Raw genomic sequence first — 20,536 nt, 5'->3', positions numbered from 1 at the left:
TATAAGACCTATTATAATATGAAAGGGTAAATGTCACATGTGTTAGGAATCTAGGTATCTGAGGTTCAAAGGTGATCTCTAAGGCTGATAAACATAACCTAGAGCAGCATACTTGATGAAATAAGAACGAAAACTTGTCCCTCTTCTCACAATCCAATTGCCCACAGCTGTTGCCTGTGCTTTCTGTTCATGCTGAGGTTGAAGCCTCGTGGTGGCTGGTACCATGGACCTGTCTCTCGCCCAGTGGGGTGAGCTGGGCCCTCACTGGAAAGAAACCTGGGTTCCCCAAGATATGTGATTAGTGCCGGGGCCCCGCCAGCAGGCGAGGGGATCCCAAGGCAGGTGCTGGGCGTGGAGGCCATGGGGGCATAGGCTACCAAGGAGACAGAACTGAACCTCACATCACCCTGCTTGGCCCCGGAGGATGGCTGGTTAGCCAGAGACGGGTAAGATTCCTCAGGGAAGGGACAACCTAAGACAGGCACAGTCGCAGAGGGGCCATCAGGAGAGAACTTGGGGGTCAACAGAGGTGGGGCACAGACCCTCACCCCCCCAACTTTGCAGGGGCCTGAACCCTCACCCCTTCTGAGGGAGGTCTCCTGACCCCATGGCTGCTTCGCTTCCCATGCCCAGCTCAAATCGGGACCCAGGTAACAGACAGAGACTTGGCCGACAGCAGCTGCCCTCTCACTGCAACAAGACTTGTTTGAGTTGTCTTGTACCCATGGTATGGGGAAGTGGGTTTTTGATATCTAAATCCAACCTAGCACCAGGAATGCTCAGGGCCTACTCAAGAAGGCAAATAATCCTTTCCACTAATATTTACAGGGTAAAATAAGATTGTTGTTAGAGTATTAAATATGACAGTAAAATAGTAGTCAAGTTCTCAGACTAATTTAAATTGGCTAAGTGAAATAAACAAATATTCTAGCAAAATTAATGGTACTGGACAAAAAGCTGTTCCTAACGTATTAACTAAAATTTTTATTGGTAGTTCATCTTATGGTAAAATTGCGTAACATGTAATGAACCTAAAGCAGTCATATTTTAGTGCAAAAAATTAAAATTTAAAAGCTATCAAGACTACATTATAAAATTTCCAAAAGCCTCCTAATATTTAAATAAAAAAGGGGGTGCAGTAGAAGAATATCATGTGAGGAAAAATATCCTGTAAGTAAATTACATCTAGAAAATTTTTACTTTAGAAAATTAACTTTCATTTGTAATGCGGACAGCAAGATACCCATGAAAAACACACATGTGTCAAAACAAGCCAAAGGAAAATCATTTGGGCAAAAAATGAAAAAGGATCCCAAGTCAAATTTATAGAAAAGATTCCTTTATTAACTTTTGGTCGAGAATATGTTTGTATATTTTCAGAAAACACCTCCAACAGAGAGGAATTGACAGGACTGCTCCAGCCATGAAGACAGAACAGAAACAGTCCAGAGATGGAAGACGCTGACGACGCCTTGCCATACTAGCAGTCAGTAGCTGTGCGTCGTGGCAGGTTGCCCAGGACCAAACCAGAGAGGGTCAGACCTGCGTTACCACCATTTGTCCACCATCCAGAACTGAAATATCATTGCTGACATGTACACATAAGGAACTGTTTGACATTGAAATTGGGACTCAAAAGAACTGTTGGCCTAGAAAGAAACTCACTACAGACTGACTCATTTGCCTCCCAGCATAACCATTATTGTTTGTCTCATTTTCGGTTCTTATAAGGGTATTTCTAGTATCACATGATCTCACTCATCTAGGGGAAATAATGAACAACATAGACTGATGAACAAAAACAGACCTGGAGACAGGGAAGCATCGATCAGACTGTCAAACCTCAGAGGAAAGATAGGGGAGGGTGGGGGTAAGGGGGAGAGATCAACCAAAGGACTTGTATGCATGCATATAAGCCTAACCAGTGGTCACGGACAACAGGGGGTGGGGGCATGCATGGGGAGGGGTTTGGGATGGGAATGGGGGGATGAGGACAAATATGTGATACCTTAATCAATAATGAAATTAATTAAAATTAAAAAAATGAAAACTTGTAATAATCTAATTTGTCCACAATATGTTACAAACAATTGTTTCAGAGAAATAAATAATAAAATTAATTTTAACTGCCATACACAAGACACCTTAGTGGGTACGACAGGAGTTAAAATAATCAGATATTGTTTCTTGGCTCAAGCTGTGGTCTTATTATTATACTAGAGGCCCTGTGCACAAATTCATGCATGAGTGGGGTTCCTTGGCCTGGCCGGCGATCAGGGCTGATCGGGGCCGTCTGCCCAGTCCCGATTGGGCTGGCCAGGGGAAGGGACCATGGGAGGTTGGCCGGCCACAGGAGGTTGGCTGTGGGAGCGCACTGACCTCCAGGGGGGCAGCTCCTGCATTGAGTGTCTGCCCCCTGGTGATCAGTATGCATCATAGCGACCAGTTGTTCAGTTGCTTAGGCTTATATATAGACTAGAGGCCTGGTGCAAGAAATTCGTGCATGGGGGTGGGGGGGTGTTCCTCAGCCCAGCCTGCACCCTCTCCAATCTGGGATCCCTCTCACAATCCAGGACTGCTGGCTCCCAAATGCTCGCCTGCCTGCCTTCCTGATTGCCCCTAACTGCTTCTGCCTGCCAGCCTGATCACCCCCTAACCACTCCCCTGCCATCCTGATTGATGCCTAACTGCTCCCCTGCCAGCCTGATTGCCCCTAACTGCCCTCCCCTGCAGGCCTGGTCACCCCTAACTGCTCTCCCCTGCAGGCCTGGGTCCCCCCAACTGCCCTTCCCTGCAGGCCCGGTCACCCCCAACTTCCCTCCTCTGCCAGCTGTGTCACCCCTAACTGCCCTCCCCTGCAGGCTTGATCGCCCCCAACTGCCCTCCCTTGCAGGCCTGGTCCCTCCCAACTGCCCACCCCTGCTGACCATCTTGTGGTGGCCATCTTGTGTCCACATGGGGGCAGGATCTTTGACCACAAGGGGCAGCCATCTTGTGTGTTGGAATGATGGTCAATCTTCATATTACTCTTTTATTACATAGGATAGAGACCTGGTGCATGGGTGGGGGCCAGCTGGTTTGCCCTGAAGGGTGTCCCGGATCAGGGTGGGGGTTCCCTTGGGGCATGGGGCAGCCTGGGTGAGGGGCCTGTGGTGGTTTGCAGGCCGGACATGCCCCCCAGTGACCCAAGCAGAGGCCCTGGTATCTGGGATTTATTTATTTTCTATAATTGAAACTTTGTAGCCTGGAGTGGAGGCCTGGGCCGGCCAGGGTGTGCGGAAAGCTTGGCTTCCTCTATCGCCGGGGAAACCCAAGACTCCCTCCTGCTCTCTCCATGGCTGCAGCCATCTTGGTTGGGTTAATTTGCATACTTGCTCCTGATTGGCTGGGGGGCGTGGCATGTCGGTGTAACGGAGTTATGGTTAATTTGCATATTACTCTTTTATTAGATAGGCTAGATGTTAGAAAGTGTTAAGTGTCACAGAGCAATATGAAAGTTCAAATATAAGACAGATGACCTCTGACTTTCAGAGGTCAGGAAAAGATGTAATAAGCAGAAGTGGGCTTTGAAAAGATGGGTAAAATTTGGTCCCGTAGAAACAAGGTAAGAAAGAAGATACAGAGGGATCTGTAATAGGATGAGTAAAGGCATGGAAGTAGAAAAGCAGAGAGTGGATTTGAGAACATGGGGTGAAGGAAAAGAAGATAAGGGCTGTAAAACAAGTCGTATAGTTACTGAATATGTCCTCCATACCAAGCACTATGTGCCAGGGTATAGGCTAGTTGACATGTGTGGAGAGTAGCTATAGAGTTCAGACAGGATCAAGCCTTGGACTTACTTGTGGCAAAGCCACATACAAGTCCCAGCTTGGAGGGCAAAGGCCTCCCAGCACGGTTATAGCCAAAGGCTATGGTTGTAAGCTTGACCTTATAGTCCGAACCTGCAGTTCTAGGTAGCTAAGAGATGTGGACTGCGGGAGGTGCAGCAGGTGCTGCCAAAACAAAGCTTGATAAGAGTTCAGAGAATGGCAACAATAGGAAAGAAGCAGATTTGAAACTCGCAAGAACATTGTAAACATCTTGTCCTTGTTTTACTTTGTGTGATCTGACTATAAAATAAAGCTTCGGCTTACAGGCTGTGTCACTGTTTTCTCATCCAAGCACAGTGATCCACCTGGCCCCAACTGTATTCTCTTGGCTGTTTTCTTTAATCCTTTGCCACCCCTCCTCAAGTTCACCACTGGCCATGCTGGATGTAGTTTAGACATGAAGTGGTGAAGAGTGTAAAAAATGTTGACTAATAATTCGAGGTTAGACTATATTCAACTGTGAAAGGGAACCACAGATAGTACCTGAACTTATAATCAGATTTCTCATGTTAATCTCTATACAGCTATAAGAATCATCTTCTAAAAATATAAATTGGATCATGTCTCTCTCTTGATTAAAAACCCCTGATATCTATGCCCTGACAGGGTGCCTCAGTTGGTTGGAGCATCACCCCATACACCAGTGGTCGGCAAACGGCGGCTCATGAGCCACATGCGGCTCTTTGGCCCCTTGAGTGTGGCTCTTCCACAAAATGCCACGTGTGGGCGTGCACGTACAGTGCGATTGAAGGAGTACCCTAATTAAGTTAATAACAATGTACCTACATATATAGTTTAAATTTAAAAAATTTGGCTCTCAAAAGAAATTTCAATCATTGTACTGTTGATATTTGGCTCTGTTGACTAATGAGTTTGCTGACCACTGACATACACCAAAAGGTGGTGGGTTCAATTCCTGGTCAGGGCACACACCTAGATTGTGAGTCTGATCCTTGGGTCAACCTATTGATATTTTCCTTTCTTTCTCTCTCAAAATCAATAAAAACATTTCCTTAGGTGAGGATTGAAAAAAACAAAACCAAAAATAAAACCCTCTGATGTCTCCGCATTATATTTTGGAAATAAAAATCCTCATTCTTTCCTGTAGCCTATAAGGCCTGATATTATCTGGCTTTTGTCTATTTCTCTAAACTTTTATGTAATATCCCTTTTATTCATTATGTTCTAGCCACCCATAGTGATTTTTCATTTCTTTGAACCCTTATGTATTTCCTGCCTGAGAGCCCTTGTACATGTTGTTCTGATGGGCTGGAATGATCTTCTTTCTGCTCTTTGCATGACTAGTTCATTCTTACCCTTTTAGATTTTAGCTTTTAAGTCACCACAGAGAGGCCTTTCTCAACTATTGAATTTAAAAGCAAAAGTTTTAATTCAGTTAATAGAAGAAAGGCTAGAGTTCTTGTGTAATCTGGTAAAATTATAATTCACATATAAAGCCTATGCTATCTCACTTATAAAAATGATGGCAAATAAATGCATAGAAAAAAAGATATATGAAGAGAGAGGTTGAGAGTCATGAAATGTACATTAGATGATAAAGTTAGAAATCACAATTTAAGGATGAGCCTTCAATTTTCCAGCCATTGGACTTTTTAAAAAAACATAGCATCCTCACACTGGCTGGTTTTGCTCAATGATTAGAGCATTGGCCCTCAGACTGAAGGGTCGGAGGTAGATTCCGGTCAGGGTCCTGTGCTTCAGTTGCAGGCTCGATACCTAGCACAGGTTGGGGCACGTGCGGGAGGCATCCAATCGCTCTCTCTCTCTAACATAGATGTTTCTCTCTCTCTGTCTACCCCCTTCCTTCCACTCTCTCTAAAAACAAAATCAATGGAGAAAATGTCCTTGGGTGAGGATTAACAACAATAAAAAACCCCCACAAAAAAACCCATAGTATTTTCTATACCAACTAGAGGCCTGGTGCACAAAATTCGTGCACTCGGCGGGAGGGGGGGGTGTCCCTCAGCCGGCCTGTGCCCTCTCGCAGTCCGGGAGCTCTTGGGGGATATCGGACTGATGGCTTAGCGGTCCTAAGCCAGCAGTCGGATATCCTTAGCACTGCCATGGAGGTGGGAGAGGCTCCCGCCACCACTGCTGCGCTCACCAGCCATGAGCCTGGCTCAGGGCTTCTGGCTGAGTGGTGTCCCCTGTGGGAGCGTACTGATCACCAGGGGGCAGCTCCTGCATTGAGTGTCTTGCCCCTGGTGGTCAGTGCACGTCATAGCAACCAGTTGTTCTGCCATTCAGTCGATTTGCATATTAGCCTTTTATTATATAGGATATCTGGAAAGTCAACATTTTAAAAAATAAATTATGGTAGATGAACAAAATAACATTAGTTAGTTAAGCCACATTGCTTTATATAGTTGAGCCAAAGAAAAAAAAGGAAAAATAAAGTTATACCCCCAAAAGTTAATTTTCCCCCAAAGGAGGCATCGGACACTCTATGATGCTGGTGTGCAGGCACTTTTCTCCAAGGTTGTTATGTACATAAGCAATTACAGCAAAATTTTTTAAGAGAATAGTTATCTCACCTGCATATGAAATGCTAAGAAGCTTGCTTCTTTCAAGAGGGGGAGCCCAAGAAGACCACATGGCATGCATGGCTGGAAATGTAACACCCTGAGGAGGGGAAAAGGACATTTCTGATGAAATATAAGGTAGCTGTGCTAATGTTTTAATTCAGTTGCATTTTATTGCAAGAGAAATTTCTGGATAAGTATCAAACCAGAATCAGGTTCCATAAAGTGAAATGCCTTTATAGCGTTAAGTGACAATACCTTATATGAAGTACTTTCAAAATCTGAACAAAGATTTGTGAATTCTATCAACTGATTTGAGGACTAAGGTAAAGGTTACAATAAATCCAAAAGAATGGACTGAATGATGACATAAAAGATCCCTCTCAAGGTTAATTTTACTCATTCACTTTATTAAAGGCCTGAATGAAATGGAAATGTTACCAACACATAACTTTTTAAATTTTATTTTATTAATATATTTTTATTGATTTCAGAGAGGAAGGGAGAGGGAGAAAGAGATAGAAACATCAATGAGAGCGAGAATCATTGATTGGCTGCCTCTTGCACGCCCCCTACTGGGGATTGAGCCTGCAACCCGAACATATGCCCTTGAGTGGAATTGAAACTGGGACCCTTCAGTCCGCAGGCCGACGCTCTATCCACTGAGCCAAACTACCTAGGGCACCAATATAACTTTTAAAAATACTGAGCTAATACTTTGGGATACTGAAAGAAATTCAAGTTGATCTTAACTGATAAAAAAAAATGGTCTGGGGGGGGGGGATAAATTCAATTACAGTGTGTATAGTCTTTGTGTAGTCTCAATTAATCTCCTTGAACTTCAGTTTCTTTATATGTAAAACAGAGATAATACTCCCTATCTTGCATGCTTGTTGTAAAAATAAATGGTACTAGTGCTATTATTAATGGAGAGAAGAATATATGCTTTATTACTTTGTACTTTCTGCTGATTCTTTCCAAAAGAAAAAAAGAAAGAAATACTAATAGAAGCAAAAATGACTTAGGCAGCATTCCAAATAGGTAATAATCTGTATCATGGAGCAACAGGAGGAGTCATTATAGAAATAATAAATCTTAAGACATTCGGAATTGTCAACCGAGATTATATTGTGGAAAACTTTATTATAAAACCCTAGGAACAATGTAGGTATATTTTATGTTGAATCAGATGCTAGGGATGAAAGATGCTGACCTGATTTTATGGATGAGGCAATGTACATGTGATACATATTGGAGGAATAAAGAAAGACAAAAGAACCTCAGAATAAACACAACTTAAATTCTATTCAGAAATAAAATGGTCACTTGAGATAGCAGTAGTAATACAATCAATATACTATAATGCTAAATTGGTGGCATTAATAGACAGTGTACTAAAATATGAGAATACATGCAGCAAGGAGATTCAATACCTGGAACAGAGAAAATATACTACAATTAAGTGTAATCTACTTAGGTAAGGAGAAGAGGAACCTGGTAATACAGGGATAATTTTTATTTTGTAGTCAAGAGGGATTTATTTAGTACATCTCTATTTGATAAGGACAAAATGTTCAGATGAGTGATCAAAGCTTAAATTAAATTAGGACTTGGCACTTTCCAAAGTACTCTAGCAATCATTATCCAATTTGGGCTGTGACTGAATATGGGGCAGGTATTTTAGTCCCAATTTTAAAAAATTATGGAATTGAGGCCTAGACCTTAGGACTTACCTAACATTTTCACAGTGAAGGTATTATTCAAACTCTGTTTTTATGACTCCAGTTAGTGGTTTTCTAATATAGCATAATACATTACTACCTGAAATAACCTTCATGCTCTACACCAAATCTAGAGGCCACTATTTTGCTTGGGTTAGAGAAGTGTTAAGAGAGAGAAAACTAACCTATGCCTTGGTTTAGTTAAAAGAAAGTTAAAAGAAACAAACAAACAAAAATCCTTATTTAAAGATGGAGGTACAAATATGAAATGCAAAGGAGAAGTGAAAAGGAAAAAAGATAAGGAATTAAAAATTTTTTAAATGGTAAAAGTCTTTGGAGGGGAGGGAGAAAGACATAAAAATTAATAATAATTCTAAAAGCAACAGAAAGAACAGAAGAATCATAGAAACAAAGAAATTTATATAAAATGACAAAATAATTTCTCTAAGTTAGAGGACCAGAAAAAAGAACAAATGATAAAGAGGAAATTCTTTGAATAGCAACAAATTTAAAAGTAAAAAGGCAATTCAATAATCTATTGGGTAAAATGTGTTTTAGGTCTGTGCGGCAGAGATAAACTATGGCAAAAGTTCCAGAGGTCTGTCTTAACTGTTTTAGTAGTGTTTTATTTTATTAGCTCCTAAAATAAAAGAGAGAGCTATGGCATGTCTCCTAGAAAATGTCTTCTCTGCTCTTTCAGTAAAGCTTCCAATGTCAGGATGCTCCCACTCGAGACTTTATGGACCATAAAGGAAATCTACTCAGGTTATTTTCTAGTTAATCATCTTTCTTGGTAAAAAATAAATCCCTATTATCTTCCAATATTAACTTTTGGTTCATATTCATACCAAAGAATGGTATCTTTAAAAAGACAAGAAAGCTATATAGAGTAAGAATAAAACCAGAAGAGAGAAAAAAATTACCTCTCCTAGTCCTTCCAGTGCTCTGAGTACAATGAGAGCTCCAACTCCGATATCTGCAGCAATGGGCGTAAATAGGGTGAAGACAGCAGTGCCAAGGATCCCAAATCCTAGCAGCAGTTTCCCCCCGACTTTGCTGGCAACATATCCTCCAGGAATCTGTGTGACGATGTAGCCATAAAAAAAAGAACCAAGAATCCATCCTTGAGTTTCTGCATCCCATTTGTATCTTTTACCCTATAAAGAGTAGAAAGGGGGAAAAAAACACCAAACTTATAAGACCTTCATTAAACAGCTCCTTTATCTTACTGGCATGTAAATACATAAAAATGTAATTCTGAACCACTGTTTTAGATTGAAGAACACACAAACTTTCTAAAAGGTAGGCGAGTCACCATGACACAGGCATGCAGTTTCTTATCTAGAAGAATGGAAAATAATTGAAAGATAAAAACTTTAAGAAGGCTTGTTATTTTATGAAACTAGATTATAGGATGAGTTGTAGAGGTTTTGTAATGATCAGGACCAAGAAGGCTCAAAAAAGAGGCACAGGCTTAATCCAGAAAGCTACTAAATAGGCTACTGTAATGACTGTGCCAAGCTTTGAAGCCAAGCTTGGGTTCCAGGCTAGCTCTATTACTTACTGGATTTATGTTCTGGGAAGAATAAATGAAAAGGCACATAAAATAAGGCATGACACATACTAAGTGTTCACTTAATGTTGGATATTAGTATACATCAATATGGATCATTAATATCTCCCCATTGCAGACCAAGCACTTGAATAAGCATATAGAACAATACAAAAAAACAAGAATTTAAACCAAGCCACAAACTTCATGTGAATAGGAAATGTTTAATTAGTAGCAGCACATAGTAAGGTAATAATGAAGATTTAGTAAGTGATCTGAATATTTGACATTTTTAATAGCTGTATAACCGAGCCAATGTGTAAAGAACCATTCTAGGATTTCTCTTTATAAGGCAGATGAAGATAAGTAGCTAGATCAACAAAAGCACTTGCCAAAGGGAAAGGTACAAAACAAATCCCTAATTATCCTTGTTTATGGTACCAATTTGTAGTGTATCTGTACAATTTTAGGACTTTAGTTATACAGTTATATGTCAAAGGTTGGCATGGGTGAAAGTGGGTGGTATGTACCCAAATATGTATTTAGCAACATTAGTTAAGTCAAATGTAAAGATTTTTTGTACATGTGCTTCCTTGAGCAGGAAAACCTCTTTCTTGCTTGAATGCTTTCATTTGTAAATGGCAGAGGAGACTCACCTAAGTGTGATCTGGCTCCTTTGTGAGCACTGAAAATGGATGAAAATATACTCATAAAAAAGGACACCAGGCTTTTCTCCCTGTATTGTCTCCCTGTGTGATAAGCAAAATAAAATACAGTCACGTGCCACATAATGACATTTCAGTCAATACGGGGCCACATATAGTAAAGTGGTACCATAACATTATAACGGAGATGAAAATTTCCTATTGCCTAGTGATTCTGTAGTGCAACACATTACACAAATACTTCACATTGTGTTACAATTGCCTATAGTATTTAGTACATGCTCTATAGGTTTATAGCCTAGGAGCTGAAGGGGAACAGAATTTGTTACCCCCAAATATGTCTATTTGGCATAAGGGTTATGCTAGGCTGGTTAACTTTATTTTAAACAGCATATATGGGAGAAGCTCTGAAAACCAAGTAGAAGTTACCCTGTGAAGAGATTAGCCAAAAAACATATATCCATAGCCCATCTTTGCAAACAACAGTGTGATGAAGGCCAGGGAAGTGGGGGTGCTGGGTGGAGGTGGGCAAAGGAGGGGAAATGGGGAACATCTGTAATAGTGTCAACAAAAATAAAATAAAGGACATTTAGATTTTAAGAAATCTCCAATTGTAAGGATGTTTTCCTCTCTATACCTGGAAGGTGGGGATGACCTCATCTCAGTAAAGAAATATATGACTTAAATCTTCATAACAAACTTACCCTTGTGTACTGGGCTTTTCCTTTTAGACTGACAAACAAGCAAACTTCCTACAAAGTAGGTGAGCCACCATGATACAGATACAGTTTCTAGAAGTAAATGGAAAATAAATGACTCCGTAGACCCCCAACATCTTCCTTTGTCTTTAGCTGAAGATGATCTTTAAGGTAGTGGCTTCAGCCATTTTGGCAGTTTACTCAGTTTTCCTGAGTCTCTCTCATGTTTAAAGGAAGTGTACATGCTATCAAACTTTTGTTTGTTTTTCTCCTGTTAATCTGTATTTTATTACAGGGATGTCTAGCCAAGAACCCTACACTGCAATAGGTTATACCATATAGCTTAGGTGTGTAGTAGGCTATACCATTCTAGATTGATGTAAGGGCACTCTATAATGTTCACACAATGACAAAATCACCTAATGATGCATTTCTCAAAATGAATCCCTGTCATTAAGTGGCATATGACTGTATTTAAAGTGTTTAAAACTCAATTCTGAACAAATGATAAACACAATGACCAATTCCACTATAATATAAGGCAGGCAAAGTAACTTAAATGACTTAGTTTAGGCATGTATAAATTTTGGAAAAGAATGTCCTAAGAAATTGATCTAATCTTATTTTTCATCCTGTAGTTTAGATGATCTAAACTCTCTTACAAGAGTAGCTTTATAAGTACAACAGCTATTAAATAATAGACCCATAAAAACTATTCAGCAATACATTAAACAATCAAATTTTCTGGTGTGAGGGAAGAAGAACCTACCCTCCTAGGTTCTTTCCATTTCTAATAATTAGATCTACATGAGAGAGACTAAGTAACAAGAGAAAAGAACCAAATTTAATAACTTATGTGTGAGAACCCACATACCAGTACATGTGGAGTCAGAGACCCCACATACACGAGGTTCAGAAACAGAAAGGGAAAATTATCCTATCTAATAAAGAGGGAATATGCAAATTGACTGTCACACCATCACAAAGATGGCTGCGCCCACAGGGGAGGTGGGATTTCCGTAACACAAGATGGCTGCACCCACAGCAGAGGCCAAATTCCCATAACGAGCCTTAAGGAGCAATCAGCAAGGATCTGAGGCTACATGGTGCTGGGCCAGGGCAGGGGACCTCAGGCTGCGCCCCCTGCCCAGTGGGGCTTGACAGGGGACCTCAGGCTGTGCCCCCCACCAGGCAAGGCTTGATGGGGGCCCTGAGGCTGCGCCCCACACCTGGTGGGGCTTGACAGAGGACCCGAGGCTACGCCCCCCCGCCCAGCGCCGGGCCGGGGGACCTGAGGCTGCGCCTCCCCGCCCAGCCTGGCTTGACAGGGAATCTCAGACTGTGCCCCATGCCCAGCAGGGCTTGATGGAGGGACCTCAGTCCATGCCCCCCGCTCCAGCACCAGGCCAGGGGACCACCTGGTGGGGCTTGATAGGGGACCTCAGTCCATGCCCCCCACCCCAGCGCCAGGCCAGGGCACCTCAGGCCCCGCTCCCCCACCTAGTGGGGCTTGACATGGGACTTCAGGCCGCACCACCTGCCCTGGCATCAGGCCGGGGACCTGAGGGTGCGCCAGGGGACATCAGGCCGCACTGCCTGCCCTGGTGCCAGGCCAGGGGACCTGAGATTGCACCCCCCACCCTGCGGGGCTTGACGGGGGCCCTGAGGCTGTGCCCCGCACCTGGTGGGGCTTGACGAGGGACCTGAGGCTGCATCCCCCACCCTGGCACCGGACCAGGTGACCTGAGGCTGCGCCCCCTCCACCTGGTAGGGCTTGATGGGGGTGGGGCTGGCTGGGTCTGGGTCGCACGTGATTTTGAGGCACCACGGGTGGGTGGGGACTTGACTCTGGGTCCCATGGCGCACCCCAGTCTCTGACAGGAAAAAGATTTTCATATACATTTTACTAACTTTCTTTCATCTCTGACACTTCTATTATAGAGAAAGGGCAAATAGCAATATTAAAATATTTCCTCTAATTAATCCCCTTTTAATGTGCACGAATTTCATGCACTGAGTCACTAGTCTATAATAAAAGCATAATATGCTAATTAGATCGGACGTCCTTCTGGACATCCTTCCGGATGACCTTCTGGACAAAGCCATAGTGGCAGGGGCTGAGGCAGAGGTGGCTGTGGGTGCGGGTGGGAGCCGAGCTCCTTGCACAAATTTGTGCATCGGACCTCTAGTGTATATATAACTTTCTGAAGTAAGGATAAGGTAAAGCACCTAGGAGCTTCAGAGGGGAGGAAGGTTATTGCAAAACAATAAGAACAAACAGATGTTCAGTAATTAGAAGTTTGCCCTGGTTATTTCTGGTAATAACTCTTATTATGGGCAAGGCCCCTAATTTAAATTCTTTAAGGGAGCAGTAAAAGTTTCTCACAAGGCTGCAACTCAAAATAATTCACATGTCAAAGGGGCCTCTTCTGAACCCCCTCAGTCCTGCCTTTGAAACTTCCTGAGAAGTTATACATTCTAGAAACTAGGTTGATAGATTGTTTCATATCTCAGTAAAGCAGTCTCAGTCTTAAAAAATAGGTAAGTTTAATTAAACAATTTTATCTTATTTCAGGAGCCAGTGATGCAACTGAGTTCCAAAGTTAGGCCTATGGTGCAAACAATTAAGTATTTAGGAGGTATCCTTATGGAAACAAAAGAAAAACTATCCTATAAAATAAAGAGGTAATATGCAAATTAACCCTCACACCCTCACAAGATGGCTGCCTACAAACAGGCTGGCAGGGGGGTTAATGAGGGATGACCAAACGACTGAACAAGCAGGCTGCGTGGGGCGACCAGGCCAGCAGGGGGGCCGTGAGGGGCAACCAGGCCGGCAGAAGGGGGCAGTTGGGGGCCACCTGGACAGCAGCGGGGGGCAGTTAGGGATGACTAGGCTGGCAGGGGGACAGTGAGGGGCAATCAGGCCAGCGGTGGTGGGGGACAGTTAGGGGCAACCAGACAGGCAGGCAGGTGAGCGATTAGGAGCAAGTGGTTCAGGACTGTGAGAGGGATGTCCGACTGCCGGTTTAGGCCTGATCCCAGGGATCAGGCCTAAACCGGCAGTCGGACATCCCCTAAGGGGTTCTGGATTGGAGAGGGTGTAGGCTGGGCTAAGGGGACCCCCCACCCCATGCACGAATTTCATGCACTGGGTCTCTAGTAGTTAATGATTGAGCAGACTATAGTCCCAGTTCTGAATTCTGAAGGCAGTCAAGAAGATTTCTAGATATCTGGCTCGAATCATTTTTCAAAAAGATTGAAGGCAGACAGTGGATGGATTTTCTTGGTTTGAAGTTTGAATGTCTCTGGTGATCTTTCTGCAATAGGCAAAAAGATTGTCCATATATGAGCTGTAGTGAAGATTTGTCTGAAGCTTACATCAAGTTGTCCAACTTTAGCTCTTAATGACTTTGGGAAAAGGACAATTTTTTGTTCTCAGTGGTCCCAAGTCACAGGGTTTAAATGACTTCTACAGTTGCATTTCTGGTTTCACAGATTTGTAAGGTAATGACAATTGTTCTCAATTCCCCAAAGAATTGTGTTTTAACTACAATACAATTGTGACAACTACATCTTCCTAATTTTCTTCTTTCCCTCCGGCTATATATTTCTTTATTTTAGCTTAGGGGAGGAGGCTTTTTTTAAAAGTTCCCATCAGGCTTTGAATCTTTAGCTTCCAATTTTGCCAAATTTCTTTTTTTGTTTGTTTGTTTTGTTAAGCCTCACATGATATTCTTTTCATTGCTTTTCAGAGAGTGTAAGGGGAAGGGAGAGAGAGAAACATCGATGTGAGAGAGACACATAGATTGGCTGCCTCCTACACACATCCCGACCAGTGGTAGGGAGCGAACCTGCAACCCAGGTATGTGCCCTTGACCAGGAATCGAACCTGAGACCCTTCAGTTCGTGGGCCAAAGCTCCAACCACTGAGCCAAAAAGTTATTAAATCTTTTCAAGTGTCTTGTTAGGTTTCAGCTGGGACAATATTTCTGGCAGTATGAAACAATATCATGGACTTGTAGGGGCTCAGAACAGACCTCCCCAAGTGTGCTACTTTGCAATGTGAATTATTTTGAGCTGAAGACATTAAGACATTGCAGGCTTATGAGAAACTTTTACCTCTCAAAGAACTAGGGGCCTTGCCCATAATAAGAGTTATTACTAGAAATAACTTACTATGGCCTATCTATAGGGCAGGGCAAATTTCTAATTCTAAACATCTTCTCTCCCTATAGTTCTGTCATGACCTCTTGAATCTCCCAGGGCCCCTTCTCTTATATAGGGTATCCCCCATAAAATGTATACTCACACTTTGCATAATTATAAAGGCAGTTTATTAAATACATTCCATTTTCAAAATTGAGCTATCAGCTGTTAAAGTGTGAATACATTTTTTTTGTGGGGGGGGGAACACTCTGTATACCTCATTTTAACTTTCTATCCCTGAACCTCTCATGTGTGTAAGGTCTCTCACTCTCTTATGTATGGGGGGTTCCATGTAGATGTTTTAAATGTGGTTATTTTCTCTTGTTACTCTGTCTCATGTGTATTTGATTATTAGACCAGCCGAAATAACCATGAGGGTAGAGGAAAAGTTTCTTCCTTCCTCACAGACCGAAGAGATGCAGAAGTCATTACCTTCCAGAGTCATTTCCTCTGATAGGCAAAAGAAAACACTGACAGTCTGCATGTCCCTGGCAAGCAGAAAGCCACTCCAAGCTCTTAGGACACAGGCAATAGCTATCCCTAGGAGAAAGAGGATCAATAATCAATTGGTCTGGATTTGGGAAGGAAGGAACAGTGTGAAATTTTATTTCCCTCTCTCACTGGGCTCATGAGGTAATCCATTTACAAATCAGATAATCCTCCCTGAGTTTAAGAATTATCTAATTATGGCCTTTAGATTTGGCCTTAGACCAAGGAGTGAAAACTACCTGAGGAAAATCATCTGTAAGGAGTAATGTCAGTCATATAGTCTTTTATTTTAGGTACCTTTTATCTCTTTAATTTCTCATTCTCTCTTTCCAACAACCACTCAATGAAACATTTTTACTTCTTCTTTAGCATGTCTAATTAATATTGCTTGAGCGGTGAATTTATATGCCTTTCGTTTCATAAAAGTAGGCAAGGGGAATGTTTCCCAGTGAGAAACAATGTCCACCCCTGTAATAAATACATCAGGTAAAAGAGACCCAATAACTTCACATAAAGTTTGCTTAAACATTCAAATTTTCATAATCTTACCAATCCCTATATTCTATATTATTTTAATCTAATTGAAGCCCGAGTCAGGAGTCCTGGAAATTTCTCTTTTCTATTCCCTGACCATTTACCCACAGTTGTGTAAAAAGGTCCCCAGTGAAGGGTCCAGCCAAGGGATCCTGCCCTGTTTTCAATCTTTAACTTGATTAACCAGCCTGACCGCTGCCCCAAATGAATGCTGGTCAAGTTTCTCATTGTAATCTCTGCCTTCTAACTTTAAAGTTTTCTAAACTGGGGTAAATAGAACAGATTTGCCGAAACCAGTCTGGCTCAGTGGATAGAGCGTCAGCCTGCGGACTGAAGGGTCCCGGGTTCGATTCCGGTCAAGGGCACGTAACTTGGTTGCGGGCGCATCCCCAGTAGGAGGTGTGCAAGAGGCAGCTGATCGATGTTTCTCTCTCATCGATGTTTCTAACTCTCTATCCCTCTTCCTTCCTCTCTGTAAAAAAATCAATAAAAAAAAAAAGAACAGATTTGTTTGAGGGAGATGTTGGGGGACCAACAAGGGGCCACTTTGGTCCATCCAGCCTTTTGTAGTACCATAGTAAAATCTTTGTTTTAACCCCATTAATGCCCATTTTATTTACTCCCTCCCCTTTTTAATAATCATCTAAAGATTTTCACCCTACTGGAACGAGTTCTGTGACTCTAGTTTGTTTCATAGTTTCAATATTTAAAAACAGGCATTTCATTCTATTTGATTTGGAAGTCTTTGCTTTTAAGTGCACTTTTAAATGATCTAATCTAATTGGAACATTAGGCACAACTGCCATTGTAATTTTAGGTTACACTTTTCTCAAGGGCTGGCAGCAGTTTGTAGGACCCTGCCTTAAGAGTTTAGCCCAGGGGTGGGCAAACTTTTTGACTCGAGGGCCACAATGGGTTCTTAAACTGGACCGGAGGGCCGGAACAAAAGCATGGATGGAGTGTTTGTGTGAACTAATATAAATTCAAAGTAAAGGAGCGGAGGGGAGAGCAAGAGAACCGGATAGAACAGCTGGATCCGGCCCGCGGGCCGTAGTTTGCCCAAGGCTGGTTTAGCCCATATTCGTTTGACCATGTTTTGGAGCTTCCAACCTGATGGTTACCAAGCTGAGTTCTTAGGACACAAAAATTTAAGTTGTCTTTTAGTAAGATTTTGCCAATTTTTTCCTTCCCTTTTTCTTCTTAACCGCAGGACAATTGTACACCCATTGTCTTTTTTTTTTTTTTTTTTTAAACAATATCTGCAAATATCTGAAGGCAATTAGGAAGGGGTCTGAGTGGACTTTTATTTTTCTTCTAATTTCTGTCCTTCCATCTTTTAAAAAAATATTTGTATTGACTTCAGAGAGGAAGGGAGAGTTATAGAGATAGAAACATCAATGATGAGAGAGAATCATTGATTGGCTACCCCCTGTATGCCCCCACATTGGGGATCAAGCCTGCCACCCAAGTGTGAGCCCTAGACCAGAATCGAAGCCGGGACCCTTCAGTCCACATGCCAACACTCTATCTACTGAGCCAAATCGGCTAGGGCTGTTCTTCCATCTTATTAAGCGAACCTTAATGACCAGCAATTATAACAATATGAAAGCTCTCTAAAAATTTTTTTTCTCGCCCTAACCGGTTTGGCTCAGTGGATACAGCGTCGGCCTGCGGACTCAAGGGTCCCAGGTTCGATTCCGGTCAAGGGCATGTACCTTGGTTGCGGGCACATACCCGGTGGGGAGTGTGCAGGAGGCAGCTGATCGATGTTTCTCTCTCATCGATGTTTCTAACTCTCTATCCCTCTCCCTTCCTCTCTGTAAAAAATCAATAAAATATATTTAAAAAATTTTTTTTTTTCTCTTTCTTTTCAATTTAGAAGTTTTTCCAATTCAAAGGATCCACCATCTGATCTTGACAGGTAGAATCTTAATAGCAACTCAAACCAATAAGACCTGGGGATACAAGAGACATCCCCAAAGGAGAGTGCAAAAAGATGCAACCCTGCCCTAGGATAGAGCTGCGGCCTGCAGACTGAAGGGTCCTGGTTTTGATTCTGGTCAAGGGCACATGCCTGGGTTGCAGGCTCGATCCCCAATAGGGGGTGTGCATGAAGCAGCTGATCAATGATTCTCTCTCATCATTAATGTTTCTATCTCTCTCCCTCTCCCTTCCTCTCCGAAATCAATTAAAAAAAAAATGCAACTCTCACAAGATAAAATTCACTTCCAGAATTAGAAATAGCCATTCCAAAACACAGGGAATCATGTATTCCCTGATGCCTTATTTATTTATTTGTTTGTTTGTTTATTTTGGAGAGAGAGAGAGATGGACAGAGAAAGAAACCTAGATTGTTGTTCCACTTATTTATTGGTTGATTCTTGTATGTGCCTTGACTGGGGGTCAAACCTGCAACCTTGTCATATTGCGACAATGCTCTAACCAACTGAGCTACCCAGCCAGGGCCAACTCTACTCCTTTTAACGGGGTTAGATTTCCTGTGCTTAGATTTACAGCCTTCACAGGGCTTGCCAGATACATATACATCCTTTCACTAGTGCAAAACAAGAATGAGGGGCCCAGTTTTTATGATTTCTGGGAGAAAATGGATAGACACAGAAAACTCCCTTGAGAGCATGGCATGGTCTTAAAGCTGAATTCTCAGAACATATAACAAAATGAAAGGAGAAATACCAGAGACAAAGAAAAACAGAATACAAAACCTATGCATATTCATACCAAATAATCAAGAGTCACTAAGCCCAAGAAGCTAGTTTTAAAAATATTTTCTCCTGCTAACCTAAATTAGAAAAGGAAAAAAAGGACTCTCACCACTCTAATCCACCAAACTCTATAGGCAGAGATCTGGGAGTTGGGCTTGGCAAGAATTCTTACCATTTTTTTGCTGGGTCATGTTAGAGGATCAAAGAACTTTCTACTGCAATAGCGTCAGGGTGAGCAGTAAATAGCTGTGAGATATTCTGCTCACAGTGCTGTGTGGGAGGAAGAAACTTTACCTTACCCTCAACATTCTTTTGGCTGGTCTAATAATTAAATCTACATAAGACAGATTAATAAGAGAAAATAACAAATTTAATTATATATGTAGATATGAAAACACCACATACATGAGAGGTTCAGAGACAAAATGTTTAAGGTATTATAGGGCGTTCTGAACTAAGGATGAGGCAAGGCTCCTTTGGGCTTCAGAGGAGAGGAAGGTCACTGCAGAACAATGAAAGCAGATGTTTCATAATTAGAATTTTACACTCCATGCCCTGGCTGGGTAGCTCTGTTGGTTAGACAATCATCCCAGATACACCAAGGTTGTGAGTTCAATCCTCAGACAAGGCACATACAAGATTCAACTAATGAATGCATAAATAAGTGGAACAACAAATCAATGTTTCTCTCTCTCAAATCAATAAATAAAAGAAGTTCCTCTTCCCATTACAGATAGGTCATAAAAAGTTACTTTTGGTGATAACTGTTATTATGGGCAAGGCCCCTAATTTGAAATTTTAAAGGAGAGATAAGTTTCTTGTAAGCTCACAGGGTCACAACTGACTTCACCTGAATATAATTTATATTCCAAAGTGTCATGTCTTGGAGAGGCCTGTTCTGAACCCCTTCACTGGTACGCCAAACATGTTTTCCACATTTTCTTTAAGGGTGATACGTTTATAGAGGAAATGACAACTTTTCAAACAGATCAAGGTATATTACACATGCTACAAGTATTACAGCATAATAGCAAAAGTTAGTTATAAGTTACTGTCCAACCAGTTCCTGGGAAAACACAAAAGAAAGTGATTGAGAATTTACATGAAGAAATGTTTTTGATTTTTTGTAGGATGAAGAAAGACCCTGCAATATTTTTACTTAGATATATTTTAATATTAAGACTGCTTGCTTTAAAAAAATAGTACTTACTGTTTGATTACGAATAACTTTATTGGAAGCAGAATGCTCTGCACACTCCTTAGAAGTTCTATTATTTGCTAAAGTTGTATTTGAATCAACCATATCCACTAATGCGACACTCAGATTCACACGTAATGCATAGAGGACGAAGAAACCAAAAAAGGCCAAAACTGCTAAGTTGTAACGAGCAGAGCAGCACACTGGAGCTGAAATAAAAGATTGGGGAAAAACTTTCATTAAAAGAATAACAGATGATATTGACTAAATTACTAAAAAGGTTACCTTTTTCTGAGGTAAATATTGAATATTTTTGTCAGAATATTCTCAGATAA

The 20,536-nt window shown here is 41.7% G+C and overlaps 1 protein-coding gene across 3 annotated transcripts in view; it reads right to left on the bottom strand.

The window, feature by feature from the left end:
- SLC17A5 (solute carrier family 17 member 5) overlaps nt 1-20,536 on the bottom strand; it is a 79,301-nt gene that overhangs the window by 44,670 nt on the left and 14,095 nt on the right. For 2 of the 3 annotated variants that reach the window (XM_080665500.1, XM_080665502.1), the window contains exons 2-4: nt 20,214-20,410; nt 9,057-9,290; nt 6,425-6,512 (exon numbers count right to left, since the gene is read on the bottom strand). In XM_080665500.1, the coding sequence (XP_080521626.1) occupies nt 6,425-6,512; nt 9,057-9,290; nt 20,214-20,410 (519 nt within the window). The remainder of the gene's footprint in view (nt 1-6,424; nt 6,513-9,056; nt 9,291-20,213; nt 20,411-20,536) is intronic. The other variant, XM_080665501.1, reaches the window with a different exon arrangement.

The sequence above is a fragment of the Plecotus auritus genome (assembly GCF_963455305.1).
Source record: "Plecotus auritus genome assembly, chromosome: 4".
NCBI classification, from domain to species: Eukaryota; Metazoa; Chordata; class Mammalia; order Chiroptera; family Vespertilionidae; genus Plecotus; species Plecotus auritus.
The sequence above is the reverse complement of the archived record's forward strand: the minus strand, read 5'-3'. Positions and strand labels throughout refer to the sequence as shown.